The sequence below is a fragment of the Ochotona princeps genome, chromosome 2 (genome assembly GCF_030435755.1).
Source record: "Ochotona princeps isolate mOchPri1 chromosome 2, mOchPri1.hap1, whole genome shotgun sequence".
Taxonomy (NCBI): Eukaryota; Metazoa; Chordata; class Mammalia; order Lagomorpha; family Ochotonidae; genus Ochotona; species Ochotona princeps.
The window spans coordinates 72629220-72649579 of record NC_080833.1 but is presented as its reverse complement, the minus strand read 5'-3'; the positions used below and the strand labels follow the sequence as shown (position 1 = coordinate 72649579).

The window sequence follows — 20360 nt, the reverse complement described above, 5'->3', positions numbered from 1 at the left end:
ATAAATAAATAAATAAATAAATAAATAAATAAATCTTTTTTAAAACCTGGTTTATGTGCATAAGGGTTAAGTCTCTTAAGATCACACAGCTTCTAAATGACAGAATGCAGGCCTTTTTGGCATGGATGACTATAGTTTGATAATTTTGCATACTGCTTCCCTGTGAACCTCTTATTTAAGTCAATTTTTGTTAAATTCTGGTATTGTAATATTTCCATCTTCCACATGAATGCAAGGGGAAGTAAAATGTTATTTTCTATGAAAACTAAGGGAATAAACACAGTTTCAAATAATAAGTAATAATGACTTCATTGTTATATTTCTTTGGATTGTTTCTGGACATATTAAAACTCGTCAAATGTAAACCTAAGTCAAGTAGTCTTTAAAGCCAAAAGGACTATAAGGAAGTTGTATAGAGCATAATTACAGCTCACTAATGCTGTTGTGATCAACGAATAGAAGATAATATAAAATAGAGTTTTAAAAATTTTAAGTTATCATTGAGACAAATAAGAAATCAGAAAATCAGCAATAATATTTTCTTTATGTTTCATTAGATTATTTTTGGTTTGTTCCATTCTTTTCTCTCTTTCACCACTTAACTCTTATGTACAGTTTGTAAAGCAGTATTAACATAACACACTTAACAAGTAGTGTTTCCCTCAGATTGACTGGTTACAATGATTTAGTTTAGTCACCTTCATATAATTTATTTTCCTAAGAACAATGTCTATTTTTGTTTCCCACTACTGTCTTTTTTTAATGCCAAAAGACTCAGTAAATTGGATCCAGAGTGCATGTTGTGTTGGATGGGAAGCAAAATTCAAAATTCAAAACTTGGAATCAAGAAACAGTTTCAATTTTTAAAAAATATCCAATCAGTTGCTATATTAAAATTGGAAGCCTATTGTTTACAGTGATAATATTAGCAATATAATTAAAAGACAATTTTTTTCTAGGTGCGAGAGGATAGATCAGCTAGAAGAGGTCAAGTGTAACTTGGCATATGGATGTAAGTCAAAGCCATTGAGAAATATCATTTACCCATGCTAATAAAACAATTTTTAAGCAAATAAGCCTTTTTATTTGCGGCCATTAAAGTCTTTTATTTGTGACCACTAAATTTTGAACATATTCTCATCATTCGTTCATTTTTAAAACCTATTTGTGCTTCACTGTCACTATGAAACTGCATGAGTTTTCCCAGTTCAGACTTGAACTTCTTCAGCATTTTTTACTTTTCTGACAAAGACATGGAGAGGACTGGCCAGCTTTTTTCTTTGTTTTTATTCCAATGCTGTCTGGAATCAATTTGTTGACCAAATCTTTCAAGTCATTTGCTTGCACCTCTTGGGTCATGATTTCCATAATCATCTTCCGGATTTGGCTGACCTGTTGGTGTTGAGTGTAAGAAGTCTTCTGTATCTGATTGCTGCATTTAAAAAAAAAATAAAATCAGCAGAGAATAGTTGACATGAATAAACTTTGGTAGTACCAACATCAACATGTGTCTGTCATGGTCTCCTGGTTTTTGACTGCGGAACACATTTTGTTGTAAGATTCATGCTGTGGAAGTTAGACAGTTTTTGTTTTTAGCATCTTTGATAATTATCCTGAATTTTGTAAATGTAATCCATCATTTTGCAGATAGAAAAATTCACTGCAAACATGTGAACCATTAGATCCAATTTTGATTTTTTGAGTTCTCTTACCTGGTGTTTTTTTCAGTGCATATTGAATATAGAAGGTGCTTTCATATCATACTAATTTTTCCTAGAAAAGGAGTCATTCTCGTTTTTTCTTGACTGCATTTTTGTGGTATTTTGTCAAGTACTAGCACTTGCTGACCACAGTGGTAGTAATCAGAGCCAAAGGGATTTAAAATGTAATTTTATAAATAATTCATCACAACATTTTTCTGAATATTGATGTGTGTTGTTTTAGCAATTTGTTATGAATCAGTGTGATTTCTTATTTGTTTTGATACCTTAATTATTTTAAAAAGTATTTTCATTATAGTATATACTGTAATATTGTGATACAGGATCACAATAAATATCTCTTCTAAGTTAGAAAGCAAATAGATAAAAGCATCAAGTGGCATGAATTGTGATTTACCAAAAAATAAAGCTTTTCATAAACTGTTTAAAGTAGAGGCAGTATGCAGGAGCTATATTAATAATGAATGTCAATAAAAACAACAGGAACAGCAGAAAATATGGATAGGCCTAAATCAGTGCCTAAAGAGAGAAATATTATTTCTAACATTTCATAACTAATTCCATAAGTCATCTCTCACTGGTTCATTATTCCCATAAAATCCAGTGTTAGCTTTTAGGTCACAATGCCATGGCAGAGGCTGAAGGGAAATAAATGCATGATTTAGGAAATCCGGTGCAGTTTGCTTAAGTGCACCGAGTGACGGCATGTCGTTAACATGCCATTCACAACAAGCAGGGTATCATCCCACTGTCTTAACATGTAGTTCATACATATTAGTTCGTGAATGAACCAACATAGCTGTTTTCATAGCTGCTCTTAAATTCAAATGTCTTTGTCTCTTCACCTGATCCTGCATCTTCAAACATATCATCTGCTTCTTGAAAACACAGTGTCTTATTTTCCAAGTCTCCTGTCTCTCAACAGCCATCATTCAATTTCAAACCAGCTAAGTAGCACCTGTGCTACTAACCACTAACCATTCAGTGAAATTTCCTTTCACATGACTGTGCACAATAGTTGGCTTACCTTTGCCTCAGCTTTCCAAGACAAGGGCATTGCTTTAACAAGGCTCATCTTCATCCTCTGATAATTTCTATCACTAATTCTACCCAGGTACCAATGTTTTAAACACAGTCTTTCATGATGGAACTCATTCAGCAGAGCGGTACTGTATAAATAAGAGATAGTTCCTGGTTCTGACTAGCTCTCTGTCTTACCAAGGAAACTGGTATATGAGTAAATCACAGGGTGTTGTGCATGAAGCTGCTCCCCATCTGACCACAAGTGCAAGACTCTGAGTGGATGTCTATGAAAGGAGCAGAAGATGGCACAAGTGCCTGGGTCCGTATCAGCCACTTGATGAAGCCTAGTGGAATTCAGGCTCTTGGCTTCGGCCTGGCCCAGCATCTGCCATTTCGGCCATTTGAGGAGTGAATTAATAGTTGCAAGTCTCAGTCTCTCCTCTCTGTAATTCTGTCTTTCAGGTAAATGAATAGATACTTACAGATTCTTTTTTTTCAAAAGTGTATCACAAAAATTATATGATGCTATGACATTTACAATGATAAAGATGAGGCACGCATGTGATAAAGTTGGAAAGGGTAATAAGGATTGTACAGTACTTGAGGGTTACATAAGCTTTCTGAGGATGTGCAGGTATGTGCAGGGAGAAGGGAAAGTGAATATATCCAGGATAAAGGCTTGACTGTAGGTAATGATGATAGTTTTCTAGGTGGATAGGTGTGCTGTCTGTGCATGAGTAATACATCAACAAAGGATTGGAGTAAAGAAGCATTTCCTTGTCCCTGAATCTTGGAATATAAGGCAGGAGGTGTCAGTTGTTAAGGTCTGAGGGCTCTTCAAGGGCCAAGTTATGAAAGGCCTTGCATGCTCTGTTGGAGCATCTGGCCTGTGGTAAATATATACTGTGAGATTTTAAGAATGAGAGTTCTAGAGGCAAATCCTTTACACCCCAGAATTTCTTCAGCAGTTTTGTAGTTTGTAGAGATCCATGAGTCCACCTTTCTGAAAGTCATATTTTTCGTTCAGTGAAAACTAAATTTTTGAAAAGTAACAACCCTAATAGATTTCAGTAATAACAGAACTCCAGCATCAAATGAAATTTTTGCAAAATTAAATGTCATTTTTTTTAATTGAAAACTTTAAGATACATGATTTGACTGCTTGGTGGTAAAACTGAATCTGAAGTTTAGTATGCTAGGTTTGTTCTTTATTATTATTAGCAGCTAAAAACAAGTGAAATAAATTTAAAAATCACATTGCTTTACTTGGGCTCTTTTTATGGATATAATGGAGTCTTAGGCTATCTTAAGGAAGAGAGTAAATAGTTTTGGTCCTCTCCGTAGCATTAAGACAAACAAGGACCCCTTGAAATCTAAAAATGGGTATTATCATATGATTGGGTCTCACAGAGAAACTCTGACTCCAGCTAGCCCTGAGCATCTTAGCAGTATTCATTTGTGGATTTGCATTGTTTGATTTGGGAAGTTTTTAATTTTTTATCATATAATGGGAACAAATGTCATGTATTCCATCCATATGTACGGATTTAAGGGCAGTATGATACAGCCCACTCTTTCCACTTTTTGCCCAACATACTCTTTCCTCTTTCCTTATTTTTCTTTTAAGTTTTTCAATGACAAAATTTAAATTTGCTTCATGATCTCAAACTTCACCTTCTGCTAAATAGTTTAACAACTAGTAAGTAGAAAAACCACTGTTACTCAAAAGTGTAGACAACAGCTATGTAGCAATAATCACACCTCAAAATGTCAATTTTGCTCATATGCATATTTGTACTCTATATATTGCTGTTTTTTGTCTTTTTGTTGTTTTGCTTTTGTTCTGAACAACTTCCTTTGTCAACATAATTTCTGCTTGTTCTTAGTTTTTACTTGTATTTTGGCTTCCTTATAGCATCTCAATGCTTCTGTAATTCTTTTTAACCTTTCTTTGTGAATATTTTCCAATGATAAGTCCCTGAAAATTATCTATTATTATTTATATTTAAAACTCATGTTAGAGAAAAAAAAAGGAATTTAATTAGTCCAGCTGGTCTTCATTTATGCAGAAGTCTTCCTTCCAAGTGACCTTCTTAGGGCCCTAGGCAGAAATTCTGTTGTCCTCCTTTAAGTCCCACTACAGAGTAGGGAGCTCATGAGAAGCAGACCAGGACTGCGGGATGATTTTACTTTATCAGGGTTCTGAATTAAGAGGAATCCTAAATGAGAATTTTACATTCAGAAGGCACTATGCTTCAGTGATGAAGCTCACTATTATCAAGTTCTTTGGGAAGAGTAAATTGAGAAGTTCTAGCACCACTGCATTCCATTCCACTGTAATTTAATGGGGGAAGAAAGGAGGAAGAAGAGGAGGGGAAGGATGAATCCCTGGTATCTACAAAAATATATCATGGAAAATAATAAGAAAAATGAAATTTAAAAAAGAAACTATGATTAAAAAGTAGGTAGTGGTTATTTTAAGAAAATTAAACATATAAGTAGATTCACATATTCATGGAAACAATGAAACTAAATAGGTAAGCCCTTTTTAAGAAATGGGAAGTAGAATAATCTGGTGGCTCTGACCTATGATCCTTCTACCATGGCTTTTTAGTCTTCATCTTCCTGATACTGTACAGGAAACTTATGGTTCCCTCCATTTCCTGAATTAAAAAAAATTTTTTTATTAATTACATTGCATTATGTGACACAGCTTCATAGGCTCTGGGATTCCCCCAACCCTTCTCCCGACCCCCTCCCCATGGTGGATTCCTCCACCTTGTTGCTGTATTACATTTCAAATTCAGTCAAGATTCTTTCATTGCATGTGTATACCAAGCATAGAGTCCAGCATCTAATTGTCCAGATACATTCAGTGGTTTCTTGGGGAGACCATCTCTGGTCTGAAGGCAGAACTGGCAGAATATCATCCCGATCTATTAAAAGCCCCAACATAACATCAACACAATTTATAACATTACGGAATTAATTGATATGGTATTGAGTAATCAGTATGTTTAAAAAAATGAAAGTTCTTAACTACTTCCTGTGACTACTTTATTGACATTTCAATTTTAGTTTATATGCTACCGCCTTCTATACACCTTAAAATGGCTATAGGGTACTATTCAACTGTCTCGTGTCTATTTTCATTTTAGTATTTAGCAGTTTATAGTGTTGAAGCATAATTTTGCTGAACTTGGCAGATTTTAGGATAGTCTAAACTGGCTTATAACTCTAACAAGGCATATGTCAACAGCTGAGGTGCAGAACAGTTTTAGGAAGGGTGTTCAGAGAAATCTTCAATACGTTACTGAGGAATAACTAATCTTTGTGTCCTACCTAGTAAGGTATGTGTGAGTCCACACTGACCATTTCCTGTCTGGTTCTTAGCTTTCCTTGTCGTTTTCTGTCTATCTATTCTAATGTGTGTGTGTGTGTGTGTGTGTGTGTGTGTGTGTGTGTGTGTGTGTTTGGGGGGCGTGCTCTGGAGCGACCCTGATAGTCATTGCAAGGGAGGGTGGGGATCCAAAGTTAGAACTAAGCAAGGACCAGAGAAAGATCCTTTCTCTCATCCCGAAGGAAGTTTGCTGTTCTTCTGTTTCTGCGGACCACTCAGGGCTCCTGGCTGTTGTTCTGATGACCTTGGATCCTGCAAGGAAGGATTTGGGCTTCTTCCATCCCATGTGATAGATCCAAACGGGGGTGGATGACCTCAGAGCTCTCGGCCTCCGAAGGCACTCCAATTCCCCATGGTCTCTTTGGCAGTTGGAATGTATTCCTTAGTGTCCGTACTGATAGATAGTCATTGGTGAGGAACTGGGAGTCTCCAGGGTTGGGATACAAGCCTCCTCCTGTCCCCCTGCTCCGCTCTGGGGGTCCCCACCTGCTCTGTGCATATGACTTCCTGTTAAGAGGTTATCAGGAATGCTCTTGATTCTGCTTGTATGTCTTCGTAGTTTTACTATTTTCTAATGCTGATTTGACTCTGTTGTCTGTAAGTTACCTGTTATGTTCCTGATGGTTATACTTCACGTCTTCCTCACACATTCTAATGAGGTGGAAGATTTCTCTGCTGTCCCGCCCCATTTCCGAGTAGCATAGGGTCTTAAAAGTTAGATTTTACAATTTTTTTATGTAGATCATAAGCAGTCTGACTCACATTGATTGTTGGTTCATTGGTTACATCACAATATCTTATTGCATGAGATACAGGCTGTTTGGGGTTGAAAAAAATACTACAGTTTACAGGTACTGTTTTTCAGATTGACATCATTTCATCTTAAATTAAGGCAAACATGTGTTGTCTCACCTTTTGGGATTGGCTCATTTCCCTTAGCATAATGGTTTCCAGTTGGGCCCATTTGGCCACAAAGAGTTGCATTTCATTTTGTTTTGTTTTGTTTTTTAACAGCTGAGTAGTAGTCCATGGAGTAAATGAACCATAGCTTTCTTATCCAGTCTTCTGTTGATGGGCATTTCGGTTGCTTCCAAGTTTTTGCGATTACTGATTGTGCTGCTATGAACATAGGGGTGCATGTTGGTCCTTTCCTGACTCTAAAATGTTTTATAAATAATATAAAAACCTTTTGTCTCCAAACTTAATTTCCATTCCTCTCTTTGGTTTACAAGAGACCTCTTGGCTTGTTAAATATTTATTACTGTTTTATTTCCGCAAAACCTGCTGAAATCACTCCTGATTTTTCATATAGATAAACTCATCTAATTTTCTCATTGTCTAACCAGGATATTATTTCTCTGATTGAAATCATCTCTGTTGATGAATCATCAGTAACTAATCATTGAAGATAATTTAATCCTGAATATGGCATATTTTGAAACCCTATATACATATCTTCAGTTCACATATATTGAGAGATTTGATATTTGTAAAGTATTATTTATTTCATACTTTTGAGTTAAACAAGAGTACTTCAAAAAGTTTATGGAAAGTATAATTAAAAGTTAAATTACTTTTGGTGCAAAACATTTTGCATTTCATGGATACATAGTTTCTTCAAAATACCTTTATTTCATGAAGTTGTGAAGACTCAAATGCATAGATGTTTTTTTTTACCATTTAGTTGCATCTTCCATGAAATTTCTGAGGTGTCCCTACATTTTTCTTAAAAATTTTGTGAGGTACTTAAGAAATGGAACTTCCCTTGATATTTTATATGCATTGCAATCTTCTGGTAAGCAAAAGACAAATTCACTGACTGTTATTTGTAGCTACACAAGTAAACTGCAAAGTCTTACATTTTGTCTTTCTTTCTGTTATTTTTTTAAGGTTATTTCATTTTCCTTCTAGAAGAATATTCTTTTAGAGAAAAAAAGGATTTTACTGATTTTGAAATTTGAGTGTTAATTGATAAGAGGCTAAGACTGGTTTTGGCTTTATTATTTGGAAAGCATTTTTGTTACTAATTTTCTGGACAGCTTTGTAAAAATTTTTGGCAATCATATGAGCATCCTCATTCATCTGCGTTAGCCCATTCATGGTATGTTATGACAATGATGAGAACTGGATTATCTGCCTGAATATGGTCCAGTTTTTCAATAACTATAGAATCTGAAAGCATTTTAGTTCAGTGTTACTGAACTTAAACTAGCTTTCTGAAAACAGCAGATTTGTTACTAGATGTAAACCTTTTATAACAGGATGTTACTTTTTATTAGATGCTATGCTATCATTTTGGTTAAGAATAACAAATCATTCAAATAACAGTCAAATAATTAAGTCACTAATTAATAATAATCAATTTATTATTACACTTGGTCTTAGCCAAAAGGCCGAGAAGCTATAATAATCAATTTATTATTAACATTTCATGTTTAATCAATGATATCAATAATAAATGAATTAATAAGGCTTAAATATCTATTGACAGGGATACCAAATTTTTAGAAAACCAACTTAAACCTGCATTTGCTTATCTGGCTTATATAAGTTTACTTTTCATAGTTTGTCTTCACCTTTTTCCCTGTAGGGTGCCAAAGGACATATGGGACTCCCAGGCCTCCAAGGTGACCAAGTAAGTGCTTCCATTATATGACCTATGTCTGGTACAATGTAAAATGAACAGTTTAAAGAGCTCTCTTGAGGAATTAGTTCCCCTTGCTTTTCCAGTTTTTCTAACTTTTTGCATTTTTTTCCATAGTAATTTTCATTGTACATAGTGCAGGGTAATCTTTTATTTCATTAACGATAGACTTTTAAAAGTGTTTACATAGAAATAATGTGTTACTATTATTCACATTCACTTAGCAAAACATGTTTCAGAAGAGTAGATCTTAAGCTTCTTCTGCAGTATACAGATACCTTTGAGAATCTAATAAATGCCCTGAAACTTTCTTTATGTATCACCCAGAGCGATAGCTTAGTGGTTAAATCCTCACCTTGCATGCTCCAGGATCCCATATGGGTGCCAGTTCATGTCCCAGCTGCTCTACCTCTCATCCGGCTCCCTGCTTGTGGACTGGAAAAGCAGCAGAGGATGACCCAAAGCCTTGGGACCCTGCACCTGCCTGGGAGACCTGGAAAACGCTCCTGGCTTCAGACTGGCTTAGCTCCAACCATTGCAACCACTTGGGGAGTGAACCAGAGGGTTGAAGATTTTTCTCTCTGTATCACATTCTGTATACTGCCTTTCCAATAAAAATAAGTGAATCAAATATATATATTTATATATGTGAATACATATATTCACATATATATTCATATATATATAAGTGAATCAAAAATATACTTCAAAAAGTTTGTGGAAAAGTGGAATTAAGAAATAAGTTTATTTTACTTAAAAAAAGAAAACTGTAATGTTTTAATGTTACACATTTTCTATAAACTGTTTTGACAGTTCATATACATGAATTTTAAATTTTTCATACCACAATAAACATACCTTTAATTTCATTTGTCATGAACTTTTTCAAATACTTTAGTACATATGCATGCACACACACATATTTTTGCCTCTGGTATTATGTATGGTTTCAGTGACCCTGTGATGGGAATGCAAATGTATTTAAAAAACAGCTTATAATGGTATGCATATATTGTCTAAATATACATACACCCTATATATATGAGTCAAAACAATTATTGAGCTATTTTTTGGCAATATTTTTTGCATCTCCCCAAGAAATATAACATTACATAGTAGGAAAAAAGTGAAGTTATATATTTTGTTTTGAATTCAGTATATCCTAGATCAGTATAAATAAAACACTGAAAATGGTAGGAGATTATGATGGATAATATTATTAAGGATTTTGTAAACATCATCATGAAGTCCTAAAGGGAACCTCGGGAAGAAACATCATGGACAGTCCCTGAGGGAAAAATGCAAATGAACAAACAAAGCCAAATTTCTCTCTTATTCCTGTTAATATTGGTATCTATGTGCTTCAGTTCCGAAAGTTGCAATTTTTCAAGATTGCTAAATGCTAATCAAAATAATCAGTTCAGCAACAGATGTGCTTTAGGTTTCCAGAAGACCAAATAGATACTGAAAAATATTTGGGCATTTATAGGGGAGAAAATGAGAAGGATGGTAGAAATGAGTCCCTAGGTAACAATAAAATTTTTTAAAAATGAAATAAAATGAAATAAACTCCTACCATTTAACCTTAGAAGAACTGTGTGGGTTTCAGTGAAAGAAACCTGGTACTTCCCAAGTGAGAAACTGACCATGTAACAAAACTGACAGTTTTCTCCCAGCTATTGCAATTCCGTTAGCGTATTCAATATGTGTTTTTATTCTGAGGGTTTGTAAGTTTGAAGTCAGTTTTAAAGGTTGGAAAATGTCTTTTGTGGTGAGTTCTTACTTTCTATTCTGTTTGCTTCCAGAAAAATTGAAACCTTTGTGCTTTGTGAAAGCACTGAAATAATTTTGCATTGTAACTGTGAAAACACTCTGTACGTTAAGAGGAGCATAACATAATTGCTAAAAGACATTTACTTCTGGAGAACTTGAAAACATTTCTAAATTATTCAGCAAACATAAATGTCATGATAGCATGTCTTCAATATTTCATATATGTTACAAATTTAATGCTTAGTAACTTAGGCTACTTAAATATGTTTCTACACGTTGTTCTGTTTTCCCCCAAAATCATTCTGGGTCTTGGGTGTGATTACTGATTAATTTTATTTTTCTGCGAGAACTGAGATGAAGGCAGAGCCAGTAGTAGCAGGGCTAACATGAAGAGAGAGGTCTGTAAGAATCAGAGCCAGTGTTTCAGTGCTTAGAGTGAGAAGTGAGATTGGGGCAGGCTTTGTAATTTCCCATTCCTAATTTCTCATGGGACTAATGATACAACTATCTCTGCCCGTCCGTCTAGTCTACACATTTGAGGAAGCCAACATTTCTTAATTTTTTTTTTTTTTTTTTTTTTTTTTTTTAGTGCAGAATGAATTGAGTCATGGTGTTTGTTGTGTTTCCTTTGAGATTCTGTGGTGGTTGCAATGATTTTAGGGTGTGGTTTGCTCAGACTGTTTACTTAAGACTATGCAAAAGCCTTTCTTGTTTGCTTTGTTTACTGATATTCTAGCATCTCAGAGCTTAGACATCCAGTGGAATCCTTTTGTATCTTTTTCTCTGTGCAGCTGGAATATGTTATACTTTTACATGTTGTTTTTATATCCTCTATGAAAATCCATTCAAAATCAAATTTTACTTGTGTCCTATAAGAGATTTGCTTTTTTATTACATCAATTAACCTTATTTGGCTGGGAAAAGAATAAGATTGAGATTTGTCATTAGAAAGTGATTGCAGAATAAAATTAGCCTCTTAAGTAGGTTTTATTCTTTTTATTGGCATATTCAATAAGCTTGTGTGAATGTCTGGGAGCAAGTCTCCATCTCATGGAATTGCCTAGGGCATAGAGAAAGGCCACGGTAAATGTACTTGAGCAAATCTAATAATCAGAAAGCTTCTCCTAGTTTGCTGTTCCAGGTTATTTGTACTTCATGCGCACACTAGCGAGGCAGCCTTAAATGGCAGTCTCTGGAATTAGACTTGCTGATTTAAATCCTGGATTCCCACTAGCTGACTGGCCTTTCCCAGAGAAGCTTCAGCATTTGTCTCAGTTTTTCTCAACTGAAGTATAAGGACAATGTGGTGTACTTTGTAAGTTATTTGAGCTAACTGAATGAGACAAAATAACTGACAAGTGAGTAGTGCATGGTACACGGTAAGTACTCAGCAAATGTTGCAGGAATAAAATACATACTAATAATATCTAAAATGTAAGCATAGTTTCTGAAAATCATTAAATATAATCTCTGCAAATGTCAGCAGGACTTTCTTTGTTAAGGAATCTTCAGAAGGTCACTAGTTTTCAAAATCTGCTAAATTGCCTACTGTAATGTCTCGGTTTCTTAGTTTCCTCAAATGTAGATGACAAAAATGCAATCTGTCCTACAGACGTAACAGATATAAAAACCTCAGCATAAAAAAGAGGACTCAGTAGATGATGATTATTGGATCAAGTTAAGAGAGAAGAAATTGAAAGAAAAATAGAACAAAATGAAGAGATAGATCCTAAAAATGAGAAGAGAAGAATTTGAGCTGTCCTACATTTTCCAAGTCTTGAAGAAATGTAGTGTTTCATTAATTTAGACTGGAATAACACTCTTCTATCTACTTCAGAGTGAAAAACTGCTCATTTGCTTATTTATTTATTGGCAAAGATCAAACAGGAAGTTACTTTTACATGATAAATAAGGAGTTTAGAAAACTTGAAATGTTGCCAAATGCAAGTAAAAAGAGCTCATCATATATTGTTCTGGCCTTTTCCTTTGTTTGAGAATTATTGAATATACTGATAAATGCATGAATAGTGAAGAATGTATTAGAGAAAGAAAATAGAAAAAAATATTTTGTTATGCTTTCCCATAAGTTCTATAGAATATATCCTTTCTTATGCCCCAGATCTCTATCAACTTTCCTTGAAGAAACCTTGTTTTAAATTAAGAATTCAGAATTGTCCATTCCAAATGAATTTACTGTCTATGAAAATACCAGTTTGAGCTTCTGTATAAGAATACTGTGGCCTGGAAGGCTTATAAACAGCAGAAACTTATTGCTTGCATTTCTGGAGGCTGAAAGTCTGAGATGAGCATGGTTGGGTTATGGTAAGAGCCTCTGTTCTGAGTTACAGGCTGCTCACTTCTTGCGATAGAGAGAGCTAGTTGGCTTTCCAGTCTCCCTTGTGAGGGTGGTAATCCAATTTTTCAGTGTTCCACTCCAATGAACTATTACCTCCCTAAGTCCTCACCTTCTAATACCATTAGGCATTACCATTAGCAATTGGTTAATTCTTGGGGCACACAAACATTCAGTTCATAGTTCTATCCATATTCACTGTGTGTATTTGCCACTTTACTGTTCATCTACCAAATCAGACATTCTGGAATATAAGGCTTATTTTGCAAAGGAACAAAAGATTGGTTTTAAACTTCACTGTCCCTGTTAGTCTTCTAAAGCTCATGCTGAGGCAGTTAATGTGTGTTGCAGAATAATTGAGAAAATAAGGAAATCAGTTTAAGATATTAAAAATCATGGATTACTTAGAGCTTATTAAAGGATTGTTAAGGAATGCAATGTCTTCATCTGTGACAAATGTCTTCTTTTGTTACTTAGCATTTGATTTTTCCATCCTAGATTTATCCTTGTTAATGATTAGTGTTTCAGCCTAACAACGATTATTGTCCCTAATCTGACAATTTTTTAAATTTTGTGATTTTGGCCCATTTTCCTTCAATTAGATTATTTCACTTAGATAAGCAATTTAGCATATTCAATGTTTCTATCTGGAAAAAATATTTCCAAACTTGGATATATAAATGCACCAAATATATGTCCTTGGATTTTCTTTGACTTTGCTGTATTGGGTATTTATTTTAATTTTCATTTCAGGGAATCCCAGGATTTGCTGGTAATATTGGTTCACCTGGTTACCCTGGCAGGCAGGTGCAGTAACTATATTCACCCTTCTCCTTTTATGTTCCTCTTCATGAATGTAGTATTATGCTGTGATTTTCAGAGTTAACATTAAAGTGACTGTGGATTTACTTTTATGTATTTGTTTTTTAAAGATTTACTTGTTTGAAATACAGAGCCCTAGAGAAAGAGAGAGAGAATACTTTAACCAGCTGGTTCATTTCCAAAATGGCGACAATTCTTAGTGCTTGGACAAACCAAGGCCAGGAGGCATGTACTCCATCCTGGTATGCCACATGGGTGAAAGCAGCCTATATGCTTGGACCATCCTTTATTGCCTTCCCATGTGTATTAGCCAAAACCTGGGTTGGAAGCAGAATAGCAAGGACTTGAATCAGTATTGCAATTTGGGCTGCTGGCATCAAAAGCATTTGCCTAATTTGTTGCACAACGCCTGCGCCAGGGGATTTATTTTGCTAAATAGAGAAATATTTTCAAAAATAAAAGTTGTAAAAATTTGCCAAGGTTTTACTGTGAAAAGCTTTGTTTAAAATGGCAGTGGGCTTGCTGATTACAATGGGATCTTCCAAACTGAGGTGGCTCAGAGGCAACTTCAACTTAGCAGTTAAAGACACCAAGTACCATATCAGATGACCTAGGTTCAGTTTCAAGCTGCAGTTCCTGACTGCAGTCTCCCTGGGAGGTAGTGACAATGGCCCAGGTAATTGGGTTCTGCCACCCATGTGGGAGACCTAGACTGCATTCTAGCTCCTGGCTTCCAGCTGAACCCAGCCATTGTGGGCATTTGGGGAGTGAACCACCAGAGACCTGCCTTTGTCTGTACGTCTCCTTCCCTCTCTCTGCCTCTTAAATACATAAGTCAACTAAAGCAGTATTAAAATGTCCTAGGCTCCAGTAAGACCTTAAGACAATAATTCCAGTGACCAGTGTAAACTACTAGTAGTAGTTAAGATGCTCTGTAATAAACATCACCTTTAATAACATAGTTATAAAATTATGGGAAATGATATAGAGTGTTACATATACTGCTTCATATACAAATACAAAATACTGTTTTATAAACTGAATTCAAATCTTAGTTTAGTTTTGAAAGCTCATTTTAATCATTTCATATTTCCCCTCTAATCTAGCTATCTCTTTTATGTAGAATAAGAACAGAGCAAGTTCCCTTCATATGTTTCTATGTATTTATTACATCTGAAATCAATTAAATATAGAAAATGGCATTTTATTTGTTTTTGTTTACTCATGAATGAAGGGAATAAAATGGCAACAAAAAATCTGTTTGTTAACAAAATTCTATTTTTATGCTTTTAAAAATACCTGGAGGTACTGTATCTTATCCTTTTCAAGTCTTAGCTAAAAATATAAAAATGAATATTCAAACTTATGGATATGAAATTAAATGTATCTTTAATTATAAATGTTTAAAACAACATAAAGAATTTTCCAATAAAAATAATGTAGGTGAAAAATTATTGTATACATGTTAATGTGATATGTTTAGATGTTCAAAACATTTGTGCATAGATATAGCCAATGCTGTTTTAGTTCTGAAATTCTAAAATTCCTTGAACATTCATAATCTTTATGAAGTAGGTTGAGTTTTGATTTTTGTAATTATGGAAATTATTTTTGTTTACTCTGATTCATCTATTTGTTAACAGATATTTTATTAATAATTTAATCTATTTTATTTAAATTAAAAAATTATAAGATGACAGTTTTTTTTCCTGCTTTAGGGTTTAGCTGGACCAGAAGGTAATCCAGGTCCAAAGGGTGTCCGAGTAAGTATGCATTTTCATCATTGTGATATTTATGCTTGCGTGAAAGTAGAATGAAATACACAAAATACTGATCAGTTTTAAACTTTCTTAGGAGCATGGAATCTAATGCAAAGCGAGTCTGAAAGAATGCACTTGCTTTACATTTATTTTTCCTTTTCTAATTCTAGAATATCTTCATAATGGTGGTTTTTTTAAATTATTATTTTCTATTGACTTTCATTTCCTAGTACAGTGTCTGGCATATTAGAAAGTACTCCATAACATATGCAGTTTTACTTATCCATGAACAAATATGAATCTCTTCGGTCAAAGAATAAAGATGAGAAAGCAAAGAAATTCAAAGTTTTTTATGTAATGGATTTGTTTTATGTAATAGTATATTTAATGATGTAAAAACTATCATACAAGGGCAATATGAAGAACATCCCATTCCACCTACAAACTACTGAGGGAAATCTCAGCTACAGGCAAGTGTTAAGGAAGTCTAAAAACACCTGCTCTTATCTTAGTGAAAGCAAACTATTTTTTCAGTTCTTTCTTTTTCATGGTACAGTTCCTTAGGTTTAGAGATTTTCCCTTCCACCCTGCACGGCTTCCTCCCCCTCACTGTTTCTCCCTACATCTTAACAATAATTTAGTTCCTCATCAAGTCACAAGTCCATCGTTCTGCTGTTTAAGTGCATCCTGATGTTGCAGGTATAGAGAACGGTGTAAAATCCAGCATTCTAGTGTCAAGATAAATTTAACAGTTTCAATGTGAGTCCATTTTTTTATTCAGATGTGCAGATGCACCTGGCAAAGTATCTCCACTTAACATTTTTAATAGTTGATTTCTAGAGCTAATGTTTGTGCCTTATACAAGACACTTTGAATGTTTCTATAATTGGAATTAAGATTTAAATATATGATGTTTCCCAATTCTTTCTCCAGTGGTATCATTTTCTTCAAGAAGGTTCTTGATTTTCATTTCTTCAGCTACACATTAGTCATTTAATAGCATGTTATTTAACTTCTTAGTGTTGTTAATTTCTTTTTTTCCTGGATGTTGATTTTGTTTTGTGGCTCTTCATTTAAGGGGATGTATAGTAGCTGTGTAATAGAGACTGTCATATCTAGTAACATGTCATTCAACTTCAGGGCACTGTAAATTTCTAGTTTTCTTTCTATTGTTGATTTTGTATCATGACTTTTCATTTAAGGGGATGTACAGTAGTTGTATAATGGAGACTAACATCCAGATGTGAGGATGTAGTGTGGTATGCATTTCTGCTTCCGGACAAAGATGGACTTAAAATGAAACTGTTTACTGTATGTTGACAATAGGATTCTAGACTCTCTGCCATTGTCCATGCCCTCAATGATGGACATATGACTGTGTATGAAGAACTATATGTTAGTAATGATACAGAGGAACTAGGTTGGGGGGGAGAGAATTGGGGAGGGGATAAGGGAATATGGAACTGTATCATAAAATGATAGCAATAATAATAAGATGTAAAAAATTTAAAAAAAATATTTAAATATATGAATTGGGCATTTGACCTGGCACTGAATATGTCTGCATTGTATATTAGTATAGCTGTGTTTGATTTCTGGCTCTGGCTTCTGAGTTGAGCTGCCTGCCAGTGCAGCTCCTGGGAGGTAAGGCTCATGGCTACAAGTAATTGAATTCCAGCCACCCATGTAGGAAATCTGGACTGTCTTCCTGACTTTGGCCTAGCCTCAACTGTTACAGACATTCAGAAAGTCAACCAGTGGATGGGAGCTCTCTCCCTAGCTGTCTCTCAACTAAATCTGTAAAAATTTTAAAGTAATTTATTTTGATGCAAAAAGGCTTTGAAACCCATGCATGAATTTTCCACAGATGTTTTGTGTTTTCTCCTGGTGTACAAAAATACATATGAGAATTAAAGCAAAAGAATTTAAACAATATATGCAACAATGATGCTGTACATTTTTAGCATTCCTCAAATTTTCATATATATATTTTGTTTTTCCATCATTCCTGTGAAGTATGAGGATAAGTGTTCTAGTGCCATTTTACAGTTGAGAAAACAATAGGCCAAGAAACTTGGCTTATTTGACGAAACAATTATGGCTGGCTGGAACTAGAATCAAGTTTTTTTCACTTGTTCTCTACATTCTTTCCATTCTGCTAGGCTATCTTTGCATTAGGTCAAAATATGAGGGAACTTATACACTTTTATATTAGAAGTTATACTGAAAGTATGTTTAGTTGGATTCAGGGAGCAATATGGAATTAGCGATCAAGAACAGGGCATTGGATTTAGGCTGTCTTTTCTCCTTTAATGCTGCCTTATATTAGGTTTCTGCCCTAGGTATCATTTCACCTTCCTGTGCTTCACTTTTCTTATCTTATGACATTATGCGAATGAAACTTACCTTTCAGGTAGTGGTGAGAATTCAGTGAGATTAACATTATTAAATAGTGGTATAGCACCAACAAATGGCATATAGTTACTCTGTGGATTCTATGGCTATTATTTAGATGTGACAATTTCTTCCATGTGTGAGCTTATAACTCCAAGACATGTATAACACACGTTCAATTTATTCTTACTGCACTTTGTCTTCTTTCTACAATGATTTGTTCGACTTTTTATGGTCTTCTTACTATTTTTGCACATTATTCATCCTTTCGTGCTTGCTTTCTTTTCCCACTTGCATTGAAAATTACAAACTAAACTGCAGCTTTTTAAGTTGTACTTTTACATTTTGAGGCTAGCTTCATAACATCAATTTTTTAAAAAAATCTCAGATCTAGCTTTTTTCCCTGATTGATTTCAAAGTTATTTTAAATTATAGCAGTGTCCTTATCAGTTAATTATCATTTATATAGAAATGTATATATTTTGAAGGAATTTCCACTTTTTTAATTTTATCTTGAGAAGATTTACTTTTGAGAATGTGACTAGAATCCAGAATTTGTTTCACTTTAACATTAACTTTAAATTTATTTAAAAAGACAAAAAAAAGCCTATTGAAACATCCAGGATTATAAGGTTTTTTCATTTAATTTGACTCCTGGATAATTTTTTGCACATTGTATTATTAATGCATCTTTTATTAAAAACCATATGCTAAATTATCTTTTTGTCAGCACAGCAATTTATTTTTTTGAGAGATAAGATACAGAAAAGGGCCCAGGCACCATAGCCTAGTGGCTAAAGTCCTTACCTTGCAGTCCCAGGATCCCATATGGGCATCAGTTCTAATCACGGCGGCCCTGTTTCCCATCCAGCTACCTGCCTTTGGCCTGGGAAAGCAGTTGAGGACAGCCAGAAGTCTTGGGAACCTGCACCTGCATGGGAAACAAGGAGGAGGCTCCGATCTCTTGTTTCAGATCAGCTCAGCTCCAGCCATTGCAGCTACTTGGGGAGTTAATGAACAGATGAAAGAGCTTCCTCTCTGTCTCTCTCAAAAAAAAAAAAAAAAAAAAAAAAAGCACTTTCCAGTAAAATGACAAAAAGTTCCAGGGAGAGAAAATTGGGTCCAGCATGATGGCCTAGCTGCTAAAGTCCTGCTCTTGAATACACTGGGATCCCATATGGGCGCTGATTCTAATCCCGGCAGCCCCACTTCCCATCCAGCTCCCTGCTTGTGGCCTGGGACAGCAATGGAGAACAGCTCAAAGCCTTGGGACCCTGCTTCCACGTGGGAGACCTGGAAGAGCTCCTGGCTCTTGGCTTCAGATTGGCGTAGTACCGGCTGTTGCAGTCAAATTCTCTTGGCATTACTTTGTGTAGTAAGGAAAAAAGAAAAGCTCAAAACCAGAAGTATTTAGGACCTTGCCTGACTCTTTTATTAATACTAATGAAAACACATTACTTCTTACTGAAATCTACAGACTTCAGCATGAGAAGGAAAAGCATATGTGGCATTTGATTTTTCTGTGTTTCCTCTTTTGGTACACACTAAATTTTAGTTCAGTGGTGTTAATTTTGTAAAGATCACAACTCTGTGCAGGCTATGTAGCGTAAAGGTCTGACTTTTCAATTTCTGAGTTCTTAGCTGGTTACCTAGTTAACTAAAAATTGTATACTGGTTAGGATGCCTGTCCCTTTTATGTATTTTTTTATTGTTTTAAGATTTATTAATTTTTATTGGAAAGTCAGACTTATGGAGTAAAAGAGAGACAGAAAGAAAGATCTGCCATAAACTGGTTCACACACTGGACCCTGTCCCTTTTATTTATTATCAAAACTTCTGTTGGGTATATGATACCCAATTTAACTGTTACCATATTTGAAATCACCTGTAACTAATGATTCTGTAAATGTGTACAGGTTACCATTAATCATAAGTGCCTTTATATCAATCACTTTTGTATACTTCATTTTAAAATTCCTCCTTCTTCAACAGCTTGTCTTTCAAATTAACAAATCAAAGATATGTCACTCTATTTTCTTGATTTAGCACCTGACACCAATCCCAGCTTCCTGTCAACCAACCACAAAGAACAATTTGAAATACTTTGTAACTACCACATCATTTCATTTCAGTTGGTTGATAGATGACTTACTGTCAGCCCTGTCTTTCCTTCCTATTAGGAATCAGTTCAGATGCTAACCTCCTGTATAAAGCAACATAAGTCTCCAGGCAAAATGGATCGTTCTTCCCAAAGTCACGTTGTGTCCCATATTTGCCATAAATCCTATGATGTAATCATGCTTTGAATATCCTGATACAATATTTTTAAATTGTTTCTCTTTGTGCCTCATGATGTTCAGTGAAGGAAGGTGCGTAGTCTTATGGACTCATATTAGCTGTCGTGTCTTAAATTATATTCTCTGCTTTTCTTGATTGATACATGGCTTCTCTCATTTATATTAAAAAATAT

The 20360-nt window shown here is 34.7% G+C and overlaps 1 protein-coding gene across 2 annotated transcripts in view; it reads left to right on the top strand.

The window, feature by feature from the left end:
- Positions 1–20360, top strand: part of COL24A1 (collagen type XXIV alpha 1 chain) — a 339546-nt gene that overhangs the window by 55637 nt on the left and 263549 nt on the right. For both annotated transcript variants that reach the window (XM_058658790.1, XM_058658792.1), the window contains 3 exons: positions 8735–8779; positions 13668–13721; positions 15455–15499. In XM_058658790.1, coding sequence (XP_058514773.1) covers positions 8735–8779; positions 13668–13721; positions 15455–15499 — 144 coding nt within the window. The remainder of the gene's footprint in view (positions 1–8734; positions 8780–13667; positions 13722–15454; positions 15500–20360) is intronic.